The sequence below is a fragment of the Myiozetetes cayanensis genome, unplaced genomic scaffold (genome assembly GCF_022539395.1).
Source record: "Myiozetetes cayanensis isolate MyiCay16 unplaced genomic scaffold, myiCay2020 scf7, whole genome shotgun sequence".
Lineage (NCBI taxonomy): Eukaryota > Metazoa > Chordata > Aves > Passeriformes > Tyrannidae > Myiozetetes > Myiozetetes cayanensis.
The window spans coordinates 36453837-36470471 of record NW_026087964.1 but is presented as its reverse complement, the minus strand read 5'-3'; the positions used below and the strand labels follow the sequence as shown (position 1 = coordinate 36470471).

Genomic DNA, 16635 nt, shown 5'->3' with positions numbered 1-16635 from the left:
TTGACATCCACTGGAATGCAGTTTGGAAAACCTGGGATCATTGGCAGGGAGTGCTACTTTAAGAGTTCTGTGAAATGTAGAACATTTAAAGTTCTGATAGAGTATTATCTAAGGCTGTATTAAACACAGAAGTAGAGTTTCTGGAGAGAAGCCTGGTAAAGCTGTCATTTGCTCCTATCAGGAACAGGTAGTTTCCTCAAAGTCAGATTGAAACCATCTACCTCTTTCTGGGTTTATTTTGAGGAACATATTCAGAAAATCTAAGTTCCAGTCAAATCCCTATGCATCTTTCTTCCTGTTGCCTGCCTCGAGGTGTGGCTACTTCCAAGAAATTATAGGCTTTGGGATTTAAGTAGAATTTAGATTATCTGCAAATGAACCTCAAGTGTGCAATATCACGTAAACTACTGTAATTTCTCAAGGTTGTTTTCTAGTATAGATTTAAATTGACTAAAGACATGCTCTTTGTGAATAATCTGCATTTTCACTGGTTTTGGCATGATATTTAGAAAACAATACAAAATACTAAAATACTAAATACAAAAATGGCTTCTTTTAGTTCTGTGTACTAGTGGTTCAGTTACAATGTGAATGACTAAGCTGTTCTTCTGAAATACAGTGTAGTCTTAGATGTTCTCTAGTAGTATATATATCCCTAGAAACTGTTGTTTAGAAATCAAAATGGTTGCTCTGTAGCTGCAATATGAAAATTAGCAAGAAGAGAAAAAAACTAATTGTTCAAGAAATCTCTTTTGTAGTTGGAGTAGAAAGATTTTTCATATGGATTACATACTTACTTATATGTAGGATGGGGGAAATAGCAAAATATTTGATTAATTTTTAATATTTAATATTTGATTAATTTTTAATATTTATCTTATGTTTATTCCTTTATAATACTTTTTCCAAAGAAAGACCAGCTATTGTAAACAGCAGTGTATGTTTCACAACAAACAATGAACAAGCATACTGGGTTAATGCTATACAGTGTGTGCCTGAAGGGAAGAACGTGATTGTGCACTCTGAAGAGCGTCCTTAACCTGTCTGTCTCTAGATCCTTTCCATTCAGTGGGTGCCCTGAAAAATATAGTACTTTTTTTGGCTACCTTTGAATGCAGAACCCCAGACTAACTGATGCTATCACTGTTGGCACAGCTGAGTGTGAACAGAAGATCCACAGTCCCAATGGTATCATCACGAGTCCCAACTGGCCTGACAAGTATCCCAGCAGAAAGGAGTGCACATGGGAAATCAGTGCCACCCCTGGGCAGAGGGTCAAATTGGTGAGTTTCTGGTAACCCTCCTTTTTTTATCTTTTCTTCCCCCAAACCAGCTTCTCGAATGACTGCTCAATTATGTGAAACTGTTACTAAACTTTACCATCAGTTTGCATCCCAGAGGTAAACTATTTTAGAAACTTGCTGACTCCTGTCTATTTGTGGCCAACAGGGACTACTCAATATCACGAGCTATCATTCGAGTTTATGGTGATTGGGAATATTCTGGACAGCAGAAGGCAGGAGGAATACTTTTCCTCCTGTCAGACTTTACTATATTGTTGTTGCAACTCATAAAACTTCTGCAAAGTTTTGACAAATGTGGCAGAGGCCATTTAAACAAACTCCAGAAAAAGTAAAATTTGAGTTATGAACAGTCCTCTAACACACACCTCTTGCATTTCTGGTCTGTAATTTCTGAAGAGGAAAAGAAGATGCAAAAAACCCAAGAATCTGGATTTCTCATTTAAAAGTGGCTCCAAATTTTAACATAACTAGAAGAACAGACTGGACTAGATTTATGAATTTTGTGTCCAGCTGACTGAGGACAATACTGGTGGCCAAAGACAGGCTAGCAGAGAGCTTTACAGGTCTATGGAGGTTACGTAGCCTCTGTACAAAGCTGAAGGCATGGTCCTACCTAGGGGGTTTTTGCTTTGAGCTCAGTCCCAGTGTTCCTTCACTGTCCCTCTGTACTTGGGGAACAGCCACAAAAAAAGCTGGGCTTACATATTTTAAAATATGATAAATTGATTTTATGACAGCTTTGGAGCAAATAAAGTTAAGGAGAGAGCTGTCTCTGCTTCAGAGAAGTAGAAGCAATAGCCAGTATTGATGCAGGGATGAAAGGGTTATTGTAATCTCATAACTGCTGACCTTAGTCAAACCCTAACCCCTTGTGCTGGTTTTGGCTGGTGTAGAGTTAATTTTCTTCACAGTGACTAATATGGGGCTATGTTTTGGATTTATGCTGAACACAGTGTTGATAATATAGGGCTGCTTTTGTTATTGCTGAGTAGTACTTACATAGAGACAAAGCTTTTTCTGCTTTTCCTACCACTGTGCTGGTGAGGAAACTGGGAGTGCATGGAAGACTGGGAGAAGACACAGCCAGGACAGGTGACCCCAGCTGACCAAAGGGATATTCCATACAGTATGACATCATGGTTAGGATATCAAGTGGAGGTGAAGGAGGAGGAAAGGGGGGATGTTAGAAGTGATGGCATTTGTCTTCCCAAGGAACCATTATGTGTGATGGGTCCTTGCTCTACTGGGGGTGGCTGAACATCTAGTTGTCCATGGAAAGCAGTAAATTAATTCCTTGTTTTCCTTTGTTTGTGTGTGCAGCTTTTGCTTCCCCTATTAAACTGTCATTATCTCAATCCATGAGTTTTCTATCTTTTGCTATTTCAGTTCTCCCCCCAGTGCTACTGGTCGGGGAGTGACCAAGCAGCTGCTGGCTGGGGTTAAACACTAAACTCCCATTACTGGTGCTGATGTGGGATTGTGTATTGATTCCTGTTCACCAAAAGTAAAACAGTTAAACTATGCTGGGGGTTTGGCAGGGGGTGGAAAATGAGTGATGTGCATTCCCTATCCATTCCAAGGGTGAAAAATAGGTTTTTGATTCAGGCAGCCTTCCTACTGCTACTTCTGAGCAAGCATTCTGGCTGAATAAACCAAAGCCAACCAGGCATAGTATGGGTATGTTGCTGTAAAAGCTTTTCCTGTACTTACAACCTCAGCAGGCAAAATTTCAACATTCAGGTAGAATTTTCAAAAATATCTCAACAATTTGGATTTTGAGATCAGCTCTTCTGTGCAAGCTGGTAAGGTCAACTACCAAGTTCTGTGTGTATATCTTTAAATTGTGTAGTACGGCAAGGTGCCATATCAATAATATTATTGTATTGGTATTGTATGTTATTAACCATAATTCCACATTCAGTACTTTTTCTTGGACTTTCACAGTGTATTTAATTTTACTTGTCATAGGTTATTTGTTCAAATTGAACAAGGAGAGAATTGATTTTTTCATGGTAACAAACCACATGAATTGTGGGATTGTACTTGCTTTTTTGAGAGGGATGTTTGTAAAGAAACTAATATTTTATTGTGATTGCTCTCACTCTGATAACCATTGGAAAGTCTCTTCCTGAACAGGCTAAAGTTAAACATTTGGTGCAATTAAGAAGCCTATGAAAAAATAGATATACACTTCAGAAGTTTTAAATGAAACATGTAGATAAAGATGGTTTTGAAAATGTATGTAGCAGAAAGACCAATTTTCACAACCTAATCTGCCGGATGTTTATAAGAGATAGACTTAAGTGTCCCATTCAGGCAGCTATCCATAAATGCCACCAACATACCTACTCAGCTGAGTGGTATAGATAGAAAGGGCTCGATGTTCAGAAGCTACATGTAACATTTCTGAACACCATTCCCACTAAGGACACAATTAAAATGGGGACTGTAGTAATGGTGGGGTAGGAATTCAAAAGTATTTGTCCCAGGAAGACAGGGTGTAATTTTTAATTATATTAACAACTGTATTAGATCATTTGTGAAGTCTGTTGACAGCAGCTATGCAGTTATGTTTAAGGGAAGTTTGTGTCAGTTCTCTTTCAAACCTACTAGGAAATGACTGATTGTGTAAGAAATGGAGACTCTCTTTGAGTGTTCTAAAATACCAAGCATTTTGAGCTTTAAAAAGACTATGGATATTATGATCTAATTTTCCTTTAAAAAACAAAATTCCTTTGATTCTCTTTGCAATTGCTAGAATCAGTTACTATACTCACAACAAGATTTAGGACTGTTTTGTGGTCAACTTTGTGCAACACAATATAACATGACCTGTGTTTGTGCATGCTTAGGAATCCCAGTGAGAAGTAAAATATTAAAAATAACAGGTGTGTCTTACAGGTCATGGTGAGATGTGCTTCCTGTAGAGTGGTTGTTTTGTTTGGGTTTTTTTAATGCTGATAAGTGAATAAAACTGATCTTATTTTCCTCTAAAAGAAAATGAGGCTCCGCAGGGTGCTCTTGGATTACGTCTTTCTCCCAGTGAGTCCAGGTTGACTTGACTCAATACTATGTATAACTCTCTTAGTGAGAGTTAGTCTCTTAGCTTTCTAGGTTTTTAATTAACCATATTTTATTTAGGTGTAAATGACAACATATACTTGATGTCATAAAAGTAGGATGGCTGACCACAATTTAAGAGCAGCAGGAGGGACTGCTGTATAGCTGTTTTCATTGCCTCTGCAGTTTCAGTCCCTTAATGTAAAACCCAGAACTCTCCTGTGAAATTGGCCTGCATTCACTGCATCATGCAGCTCTTCACAAAACAAAGTTTTATTCTGAACATTGCAGTTCTTTGGGCAAAAAGTGTTGTGTTAGCTCTTTAGGTCAGCTGTTAATATAAATTACCATCACATTTCACACTGTCTGGATTCCACAAGGCGTTTGGTAAGTCATTTGCTTTGGTATCCCAGAGCGAATGCTTAATTATGATATTTGCTCAGTATTTGATCGGTTTTATGCCTTTTAAGTATTTTTCTTAAACTTTTTGTGGGTTTGTTTGTTTGTTTGTTTTTTAAATAAACAGTCACCTATATGACTACTCACAAGAGAATTTATACTCAGTGGTTTTTATGCTATTTTAATGAAAAAAATAGATACTGAATTTCCCCCTAAATTGTAGGTTACTCTGAAAATTTACAAAGAGGTATATGCATATTTCTTTTCAGTGTTTGGGGTTTCCTCTTGAGCTTTAGCCCTGTTCAAAAAATCTTATTTGAAAACTCTTAATGTCCCCTTGAAATAAATTTGTTCAAATCAGTCTATTCTTGGAAGACACCCTTCTGTTTCTAAGGAGGTTTTAGTTGTGTGTGTGTGTTAACGGTTTCTGTCAGGTCTGGCATACACTTTTTGGGAATGCCTGAAGTTTTTTCTAATAAATAACCAACATAAGTTTGTTATTTTTCACAATGCTTTTGCTAGCAAAAGGTGACCTGAGCATGAAGGGCACAGCCTGAAATATTGTTAATGTTGTAATAATAAAAAAAATAGATTTCTATATAATAGATTAGAGAATATAACTTCCATGTATATAGAAAATATAACTTTCCCTTCATGTGGAAATGTCATTCTCAAAGGCTTTAGTTGCAGTGTAATGTAAGTTTTAATAAACAGGGATGGAGGTCATTATGTTTTGCAGATGTTTCAATTGATCCTCAACTATGGAAAGAAACAGTAATTTTTGACTTTTTGCTGTTTTGAATGTTGTGTGAAATTTGGAATAATCCTACAAACAGTGCAATTTCAATAGAAAGGCCACTGTATTCTAGATTTATTGTTCTCTTAAAGATATTGGTTGGCTATAAAGATTCTAATGCCTTTCTATATGAAGGATGATGCACTCTTGAAGTTCACTGTCTTAACTGTTATTCCACTTTCTCAAGATCACTATGTTACTCAAACTACAGTCTTGTAGAGGCAGTAATGTTAAATCTGTCATCTTAACTATATCTTTGTATTCTAAAGCAGACTAACATATGTACCATGTGAACACAATAAATGCAGTAGCACAGTGAATAATTCTACTTTCTTTTTCTCCTAGACGTTCAATGAATTTGAAATAGAACAACATCAAGAATGTGCTTATGACCACTTGGAAGTATTTGATGGTGAAAGTGAAAAATCACCAATCCTGGGGCGCTTATGTGGCAATAAGATACCAGATCCTCTTATTGCTACTGGAAACAAAATGTTTCTCCGCTTTATTTCTGATGCATCAGTTCAAAGAAAAGGCTTCCAAGCAACACACTCTACAGGTCAGAAATCGGGATGTGCTTTACTAATAACTTGCCCTTTGTTCTTTAGTGGAGGATATTCAGATAGATACTTCTTCTATAGAAATGGGATGAGTTCACAGATAAGACAGTGTTACAGCTGAATCTAATGAAACCTTAAGCACAGTAGGAAAAGTCTGAGATTGCAGAAAATATTCTCTAATATTTTAGATGTCTCTTTCTCCCTGTCTCTCTCTCTCTCTCATAGGTAAGCAATTAAAAGATTTTGAAACAAAGTCTGATTAAAAAATGAAAGAGATTTTCCTTAGGATTCGTAACGTGAGTTCCTAAAAGATTTGGTAGCTTTTCACTGTATTTGTAATGGCAACACTTAACTGGGACATGTGATGCACCTCCATTACTTCCCTGTTCTAACTTAAACAAAAATCTGGGGTTTGTGTAAACGGCTATTTCCTGTAGTACTAAAAAGCAAAGACAAGTTGAAGAAGAATAAGAAAAAAACAATACTGAAACTTTCTTAGGACCCTTAGAATATAATATTCTTCATATTTAAAGTTTAATTTTCTTCTTTGAGAGAAATCGCTGAAATTGGAAGTAGTGGTTTACAATTGCATTAATAGAGTTCTTCGGACATTTTCAGTGTGTACATTTCTTTCCCCAACGTTGCTTGGCTGACAGTGGCCCCTAGTGCTGAATCTCTGAACTTCCCGTGCCTGTTGTAAGATGAGAGGATTTGGCCTTTTTGGCCTTTGTTTTCATCTTCAACCATAATGTCTGTCTTTACTTTTCAAAGTTCATTCTTATTCATCCAGTATTTGGCATTAAATATTAATGCAGAAAATATTTCATAGATATCTGTACTACTAGATAAGGTTTAATGACAGGTAACAATTATTAACAGAAGAGAGTAACCAAGATGACTACTAATTTTTAGTGTAATTTGATATCACCCAGAATATTCATCAAGTTGGTGTGTAACGCTCAGCTAACAAATCCCTATATATCAATAGTGGCATTTTCTCTCCTTTTTTTTTTTCCCTTCTGGCTTGTTACAAATAATTTTTAAACTTTAGTAATATAATTTCCCTTTCAGAGAAAAACAGTAAACAACAATACATGAACTCTTCACTCTTATGATCTGGACCTTTAAAGTGAAAAACTTAGCTACCTGTAATTCAATTTGTTTTTCTCGTGGAAAATCCTCTTTTACAAGCATGGCTTGTTTTGCCTTCCCTACTGCAGTAACCCTCATGTGCAAAATTAGATAAAAGTGGTAATAATTAATATTTTTTTAATTACCTCAGGGTATATAGTTAAAGGTCCAAACTCTTGTTAGAATCTGGTGTTGTAAAACTACTGTCTCGTTTATTCTACTCACTTAGTTTGCAGAATTGGAGCAGTCAGCATGGGAAAGAAGTTCAGATGTATACTCCTGACTTCTAAAGATTGTGAATTACTTTAGGACTTGCTGAGTTTTATGTACCTTAATAGACACAACAGTGCTTTTCTGAGAAACAGTGAAGGATAAAATCTACCCAGTTTTTAAGTATGTTGTAAAAAATTATGAAGTTTGTCTCCTTAAGAGAGGACATTTATTTCTGTGAGTTGTGGTTGCACAGACTACTGCCTCAGACAAACATGCACCACCAGCATGTATTTGGAGGTAGCATTTAAATGAGAGACAGTTCAGATCTTTCAGTCTTTTCCTGCAGTGTTCAGCCAAATACTGATTCTCTGTGAGAATTTTACCTCGGTGCTATGGATGCATGTGAATGAATAGACGCCTAACAAGTGGATGGACAGTGGATTGTATTCCCTTAGTCTATCTTTTCTAGCAAATAATAATTGATGGTGGGCAATAAAACGAGGTTGTTTGATCCTGCGTAGCTCTGCAGACAGGCAGGGAGTGCTGAGGAAGCTGCTGCCTTCACTTTTGACCTGTTGGCAGAACTCACTCAATAAAAAGACTGGTACGACATAACAACAGTAAAAGAGTAACCGGATGCTATGCCCAGAGATGTCTCTCTTCCTGTATTGCTGGCATCTTCATGGTTTAATGGTCTCTTACTCTAGTAGATGCTGTTGATATTGAGCTCCCTTTTGAAGCACTGTTTCACTTGAAGTACTATCCAATTTCAAAATTTCCATTTAATATTTCAGAAAATGGGATAAAAATGTGGCAGCACATGAAGTAAAGTTTCAAAAACTAGATTGGATAGAAAGGCTTCCCTGAGTGGAGAAAACTTTAAAAATGCTGTTTTGAAAGTGCAACATAGTTTTAGAAAGAGATTCTGTCATATTTTCCCCTCTCAGAAAAGGTATAACCCATCCAGGAGGAATTAATAAAAATGCTCCTGACAGAACATTAAACATCATTGCTCAGGGAGTGATCTGTTTGCCCTAACACAGGCATCTAGTTCCCTTCTGGACAGCATCATTTATGATGCCTGGCCTCCAGCCACTGCTGCAGGAGGTTGCAGATCTGCTGTAGGTCCTATATCTATCTGGCAATGCTGGGAGGATATCTCAGATGAATTTGGGCATCTCAGATGTCACTCAGTTTAAGGAGTCTGTGTTGTTTCCAAAATAACTATAATAATTCAGTATGGCAGTGCTGAATCACATTTATCATCTTATTTCACTAGTTCAGATGGTGTGGGTTTAAGCTTTTCCCATCTGTCTGGCTTGTTAAACATTCAGGACACTAGTGCTTGATTTTTCTCTTATGTCTGTAAGAAGCCTAAAAGTCCTTAGAAAGGTCAGGAAACAAGAGAGGATTTTTGCTCCTTAACTGATCTAGAAAAAATCTTTCACCTGAAACTTAAGAATTTTAAAAGTTGGACACATTTCTTTACAGTCAGATGCATACATTGTGCCTACAGCAGAGCAGCCACACCTGTGCGTGGAAAACATGATGTGTAGTGCAGTTAGGTTAGTTCTGGTACCCAGGCTAAGCAAGCGGTGGTGTGTGGCACTGCTCTGTTCTGTGCCTGTCCCACACATCCTAATGCAGTTCTGCACTGTGTAGTTTCTAAAATCAATACTTTATTCTAAAATATGAGGCTATAGTCCATGAGAGAAAGGCAGGGAAATGGGAATTACCATTTTCTGTGGTTGTCAGTATGACTACAATTTTTCTTAAAGCTGCTGTCCACTGTTGCAAGAAGAGGGGAAAAATACAGTTAATTAAACATTTTCTCTGTAGCAGCTGTTTGGTGTCTGAGGCAGAGGGATGTTTCTAATATTGGCAACAGTCCAGTAAATAAAAAATACACCCAAAACCAAACGAAAAAAAAAACCCAAAACACCCTCACCCCCTTTCCCCCCCAACAAGGAAGTAAGTACATAAAATGAAGGATAGGGAAAAAACCCAGTATATTAGAATATCTATGAGAAATAACTGTTTAAACTATCTTATTTGACAAATTTTTATCATGTGTTCCCATCTGTTCTTTAAAAGCAAAAAAACCTGAAATTTCAGATTAAACAACAGGTCATGCATAATGTATTACTTAAGTAGTTTATATTTCCTAGTTTGATTTCTTAATTTCCTTATTAATAAAACCCCCACACTTTTAAAAAAATAACAGGATTTGGTAATTACCATTATTAGTTCCCAGCTAAAATGTGACTTGTCACATCAAGCATTATGTGTTTAGTGTTAGTAGAGTCAATGACACAAGTCGAATTCATTGTCTCTTCATCAAAGCTTAGAAATGTTTGAATATTGCAGTTTGTTTCAGGTTATTATAAAATGATCAATCAATAATATCTACCTTTGATCAAAATGCAGGTAGAATTATCTGTTAATTTACTTATAAAAATTAAATCCAAACTTGTGAATCTCAGATTTTTGTTCAAACTCATTTGCACTTGATGCTTTTTGGGTGCTGTAAGAGATGATGTGTTCTTGATGAGAAACCAAGACTGAATTACTCTGTTTGCATTGAAATCTTCCTACTTGTAAAATGAAAAAGCCTCCACCCATCTTTTGGAACCATAATAAACAATGTATCTTTTCCTTTAAGTACAATTTTCCATCTCTTTTTGGTTGCTATATATTTAAGTTACTGTAGAAACTGAATTCACTGGCTGCATTTGGATAGATTAGTTTAAATTGTAGCTCCTAAAGATAGTTAGAAAGAGTAAATTCCTAACTACTGTATTTATTTTTAGTTTTTTTGCTCAGTGCATTTTCAGCAGTTTTTGTTCTCCAGCAAACTGACTAAATTTATTTGACTGTATTTGAACAGCTTATTCAACTATACAGTAAAGCTGAATCATATTTAAATTATGAAGTCTTTGAGCAGTTATAAACAAGTTCTAAAGCCCCACATCCCTTTTGCAACTGTGTACAAATAGAGATTTATGCTGAAATAATGGTTTTGGCAGAAGGCAAAGATTTCCTGCCAAAGGCTTGACTTAAGAGCAGGCTTTCAGTTACAAGACCTTCTCTGGTAGTAGCAGCTTTCTCCCAGCCACAGTCTTTTGCAGGGAGAGGCCTGTTCATGATCATGAACTACACAGCAAACAAGGTAGCAAACTTGGCAGTGGTGCTTCAAATTGAGCTTGCTTTCCAGGTGCCACAGTATGGTTAAAGCTGACATTCCCGTGAAACATGAGATTTTTGCACTTAATTGCTGACTACATGTGTGCTAGAGCTGATCCTCCTGTGTCACTTGCAATAAGTGTCGTTAATATATGTGGAAGTGTCATCACTGAAATGTGGATGCCCTACTTACAGCACCTGTCTTGCTGGCCACAGGCACTTCTCAATGCCTACTCAAAGACTGCCATACTGCTTCAACCACATTCCTTTTAGCTGTGGTGTTCCCTGTCTTTGTCTTTCACTTGATAATTATGCACTATGTTGAAGTCTCTCTAGTTATGAAATAATTTATGTAAGAAAAACTCAGAACTATGGCTTTGTATTTCTACTGGCTAGTATTTCACTCTCAGCTTGTTTGATTAACCTGCTTGTGGCATTATAACGCACTCAGCCTGAATGAGACTGGGCATCTATAAAGAGAAAACTCTAATTTGCACTGCATAAGCTTCTTTGCCTTTTTTTCCATCTCTTTAGAGTGTGGTGGTCGGTTGAAAGCTGAAACCAAGCCCAAAGATCTGTACTCACATGCTCAGTTTGGTGACAACAACTATCCAGTTCAGGCAGACTGCGACTGGCTCCTGGTGGCAGAGCGTGGCTATCGGGTTGAGTTAATGTTTCAGACTTTCGAGGTTGAAGAAGAGGCAGACTGTGGTTACGATTATGTGGAACTCTTTGATGGTCATGATAAGGCAGCAGTGAGACTCGGTCGATTTTGTGGATCTGGGGTAAGTAACCAGGTATAAAACGTTTTCTTTTATTTGTATGACAAAAAGAGCAAGAAAGGAAGAGGAAGGAAAGGGTCAAGAAGGGATGAGGTACAGTTTATGACACCTTATAATGAAGGATCTAGATTATCTGCTTCAGGTTTTGGTTGTTTTGGTTTTTGTTTGGTTTTTTTTAATATAAATTTACAGGCTTGTAGTACAGTCAGTCCCTTGAAATATTTTCAACAATAAATATTCTTACCTATTTTTGAGCAAAGTATTGTAATGTTATGTTAAGCTTTAGGTAGCTGGCAGTGGAGTGTTTCTCAGCACCCCAAAAACATGTAGCAGCTTTTTCAGGGTTGGAAAGTATCACATCAAAATTCTTTCAGTTTGAATGAAGAAGCCATATTTAACAGTGGGAGGGGTGGTTGGGAAGTATTTATAGTATATATTATAGTATAGTATCTACTACTTAAGTCTGATTTTAGGGATAAAAAGTACTCTTAAACTGGTGATTAATGTGGATCTTAAGAAAACCCTGAAATCCTATATGCATCTCTGACATGTTTTAACTGTGAGACATAGAGAAATTTGCCAGGTGACATCGTGAAAAGACTTTGTCCTATTTCTCCTTTTAGACTTTCATTGTGAAAGCTGGTGCAATGATCCCACAAGTCCTCATCAATTCTTTATACATGTGCCAGTGCAAGCACACTTTCATACATATACCCTTTACCTAGATAAATAAATTCCTAGCCTATAACGGAGAACTGAATAAGATAGAAGTATTCTGTCTGATGATGTCAGATAGCATCATGGAAGACACAGTGGAATTACACAATGATGCATATCAGGAAAAGAGAAATATGCGTAAGAAAAACATGTGAATGAGGGGGATAAATACACAGAGTGGAGAGGTAAATTATTTTCTTATTAATTTATTTTAGCCACCAGAAGAAATTTACTCAGCTGGAGAAGCTCTTCTACTTCACTTTCACACTGATGATACAATCAACAAGAAAGGATTTCATATACGATACAGAAGTATAAAATATCCAGATAGTGTGCACACCAAAAAATAACACAAGAACCTCTCTGTCAGAAAAGGAGAGTGTGAAAGTAAGAACGCACAGTAAAAAGAAGGAGGGCGTGTCTTTTTTTTTAATTGAAGTTATTAGCACAAATGTTTAATATAAGTTCAATTGAATTGCCGACTTACAAGACCAGAGACTTAAATAAAATATAAGAACAAAATCACCTATCCCAGTGGAATAGTCAAGATGATGATGTTCAGGCTCCATACTTGACTGTCTCTGCAGAGCTTGTGAAAGGACTGTGCGTGCAGGGAGAATATAAAAGCTTTTGTTAATGGTTCGACGTTTGCCAGAACTGCGTGCAGATTCAATCAGTTGCATTCAAGGGAAGTGACCCTGTAGACTGTTCCTCCTTCTGACAATTGTGTGGTGTCTGGGAGGAAAAAAAAGTTCTTTTAGGTCACACACTCAGAATACTGTCCTCCTATCTAGTTGCTTTGACTTTGTATCCTGCATAGAGTGTGTACAAGGACTTGAAAGAAGATATGAAATGGGAAGGTCTTCCCTCATTGTTCTGTATTTTTTACAAATTCATCTGTCATATCAGGTTATCAGTGTTTTAAACTGGAAAATCCTACTTCTGAAACATAACTGATCTATAGAGTATTTTGTTTTACTAATAACTGAGAAGTCTGAACTGTTACATCAGTCATCCCTAGTGATCAATCACTGGTTGACTGAATTTGAAGAGTTAAGCATCTGAAAATGCTTGGTTTACTGGTTAAGTAAGCTATCTCTGATGATGTGCTCTTATTTTGCACTGAATATAGAAAGAGACTGAGTTGAAGACCTGTCCTGAATCAAAATCAATATCCATGCAAAAGAGAAATAATCAAGGATCATCTGGAACTCCTCCTACTGAATTTGTTTTCAGCAGTACATTTGAAAATACTGCTAAGCTTTATTTCTTCAAACCTTTTTGTGAATGAGCTATATGCCTGGTTTAGCTACTCAGACATGAAGCTGTAATAGTATCCAAGAGGAAAGTTTCCCAAAGACAGGGTTTTTTTCTGAGAGTAAGTATATCCGTGATGGTTAAACAAGCAAAATAGAACAACAGACCCAGGATTAGTTTGATATCGAGAGTGAATTCCTATGGTGCTATTCCATGAACATTAAAAACAAAAACAAACCAAGAAGTTTTAGACTTTTGAGCCAACAGTTTGCAGATCATGAATGTCTCACTATACCTGGCTGCATCTGGAAAAGGAAGGCTTTACTGCTCCGAGGGAAAGTGGGTTGCAATGGCAGCGCTATTCCTGTGGAACAACTACTACTATTGCCTTAGAATCCTTGCACACGATCAGACAGATCTTCCTGTAGATACACCTCTAATTTGATAAATAATTGGACAACTCGGTCATCTTAAAGTACATTAACAAAAGGATCTTCAAGCAAAAGCCCCATCTTCAGAGCAAGATCATCTGCTGTAAATACAGTGACCTGCTTTTGTTGTAGAGACATGTTGCGTTTAGAACTGAGATATTCTATGTGCTTTAGGCCATACATGACTTTAGTCATAATGTATATGCATTATGTAAGTATTGTATGAATGAGTGCTCCAGGGGAGTGAGAGGTATTGTATGGGTGAAAACGGAATTGTTTCTTTATGTGCCAAGTTCTATCAGGACCCTGTTTGACTGTAGCAACTTTTCTTTAAAGGCTTCATAGACAGATAACAAGGACTTCTAGTTGGCAAGAATCAGGTTTAAATGAAGTATTATGTTTCACTTACAAGAAATATTATTTTGATATCCTTTGATGTAAGTTGCTACTCAGATTAGCTTAGTTTTTGTTTCCTTACTATGAACATACATTGGCACTAATAAATCTGAACTTTTTATAAAAATAAAACCCAAATGTCTGTATATGTGTCTTTGGTTGTTTTACAGCACTGTTACTTCTCATATATGTTTTCCTTTTTAGACAACTGATGGGTGTGATGTTCAAAAATTTAATCATTTATGTATTTTTTTAATGCTGCTCCACTGTCTTTTTCATTCATTTTTCACCATGTTTGCACAGGAAATGAACCACAAACATTTTCTCCAAGGTCTTTTACTACAAAATTCGGCAGAGATTTTACTATAGTTTAAAAAAATAAAATATGTATTCTTAACATTGTTACATAATTTATCGGCTGGGTGGAATTCCAATGTTTAAACTTCTTACAGGAAAAGCAAGCAGCAATGGAAGCAGTCTCTCCCTGGCATGGTTTGTCAAAAAGAGTTGGGAAAGGCTGAGGCTGAGAGCAAAAGTGAGTTTCCGTGCTTTTTTCCACTTTTCTGTTCCAGTCTCCCCCTTAATATTATCTCTCTTCTGTTTGCTGAACAAAATATTTTAAGTCTTCCTTATCTCTAAATTTGGTTTTCTTATTCCCCTCAGGGTTACTTTAACAACCATATGGTTGAACCAAGATCATTGTTTTTTTTGAAGGGATTTTTTGTTGTTGTTGATTCATACAGGTCTCTGTATAAATCCCACTTTCCCAGGTTAAATAGTGCAACTGGAGTGGATGGAGAAGAGGTTAGACTGGGTAAGCTGAGGAGAACATAGAGTGTGTTTCCAAAACCCTGTGGAAGGTGATTCTTTACAGTCATATCAAAGTACTGTTTTTGAGGACTGCACGTCTGGTATTATTCCACGTGGAATGTGTAGAACCCGTAAGAGAGTAGTTGCCATGTTTTTGAATACAAAGTTTGATTTTATTTCTCTGATTGTTTATTCCTTTGTAGATCCCATTTGCTTAAGAGTGGTGAAAATGCAAAAGGTGTCCTTAAATGATTATCTTGATGATAAACGGACCACGTGGATCATATCTTTGCATTGGCCATGATCCTAGTCTGTGCCTCATGGTGCTATCAGATGCTATTAGAAACAGCTATTTACAAGTCTTAGGAGGTTTTTCCTAATGTAATGAAAATGACATATGTAATGAACTCCTCACTTAAGGAAGTATGCCTTGTAAATAGGCTAACAATAAAAGAAATGAAAAAAAAATATTTTGATTTTTGAAATAGTGAAAAGCATTGTGGGTTAACCAAAAAAACCCACTTTGAAATACAGAAATTTGTTCACAACATATCCATTAAAGATCTTGCCTTTTGTTCAGCAGTCAACAAAAAACAAACAAAATTCAATTCTAGCTTTGAGACCTAGTTACAGTGCATTTACTGGTAACATTCCTAGCAGAGAGAAGATGATACTCACTTATTCTGCTCCCTATTTGACATAAACTTTTTTGACTGTGGCAAAACTGATGGATTTAAATTACTTTTCCTGTAGCATAGAGCAAAGTTGTCTTCTCAGCTACTTGAAGAGCTTCTGGCATGTGCTGAGTCTTATTCTTTAATGCTGTTAAATTCAGCATAGGGTGTTATATTGAATATGCTGGTTTTGTGTGGCTGACTGGCTCTTGGAGAATTTGTCTGCAGCAGACCATATTCTGTGATCAGTATCATGCTCAGATAAGATGGAAGGTATGCATGTGAGAGGCTTTCCTTCTGTTTTTAAAAGAAAAAAAAAGAGACAAAAAGTAAAAAAAAAAAAACAAAAATCATGAGTGAAAGCCAGTTAAAATGGTTGCCTTACATAGAAGCTGTGAAGGTCAAGCTGAAGTGAATAAAGCAAAGTAGGTGCACACATGGCAGATATTCTGTTCATTGCTGGCCTTTTCTTCAAGTCTACAACATATTTGAGTAATCTTGCCTAGCTATGAGACCCATGAAACAGCGAGTTGACCTAAGCATGGTTGAGAGCCAGATCAGATCCTTAACACAGTATTGCAACATTACTTTTTCTTTTAAAGCAGATGGCTTTTGAACCACTGTAAAAATTAGATTGATTGGGTGAAAGCTTTATCCAGCTGGGGAATCAGGTTTGCAATTTTGCTATGTTTTCAGGGATGCAAGTGGCACACCTTATTTTTTATAACAGAGGAAATTGTTGTTGACCTCACCTCACAGGCTGTGTGCTGCAGCACCATAGAGTGTGGTCACTGTTGAGGCACAATGGAACTTTCTTTTATAATTAAATGGTTATGTTCTGGCAAAATTTGCAGATCTCAGAGTTTAGGGACCTGGTATGGGTATATAATTTCAGGAAAGTATTCAGTCTTAATATAGACCT

General features: G+C 36.7%; 1 protein-coding gene across 3 annotated transcripts in view; it reads left to right on the top strand.

Annotated features, from left to right (window-relative positions):
* The window catches only part of TLL1 (tolloid like 1), a 130850-nt gene extending 116475 nt beyond the window's left edge, over positions 1 to 14375 (top strand). For all 3 annotated transcript variants that reach the window (XM_050338287.1, XM_050338288.1, XM_050338289.1), the window contains 4 exons: positions 1156 to 1283; positions 5905 to 6118; positions 11181 to 11431; positions 12361 to 14375. In XM_050338287.1, the coding sequence (XP_050194244.1) occupies positions 1156 to 1283; positions 5905 to 6118; positions 11181 to 11431; positions 12361 to 12495 (728 nt within the window). In that variant the 3' untranslated portion in view covers positions 12496 to 14375. The remainder of the gene's footprint in view (positions 1 to 1155; positions 1284 to 5904; positions 6119 to 11180; positions 11432 to 12360) is intronic.
* The last annotated feature ends 2260 nt before the right edge of the window (positions 14376 to 16635 follow it).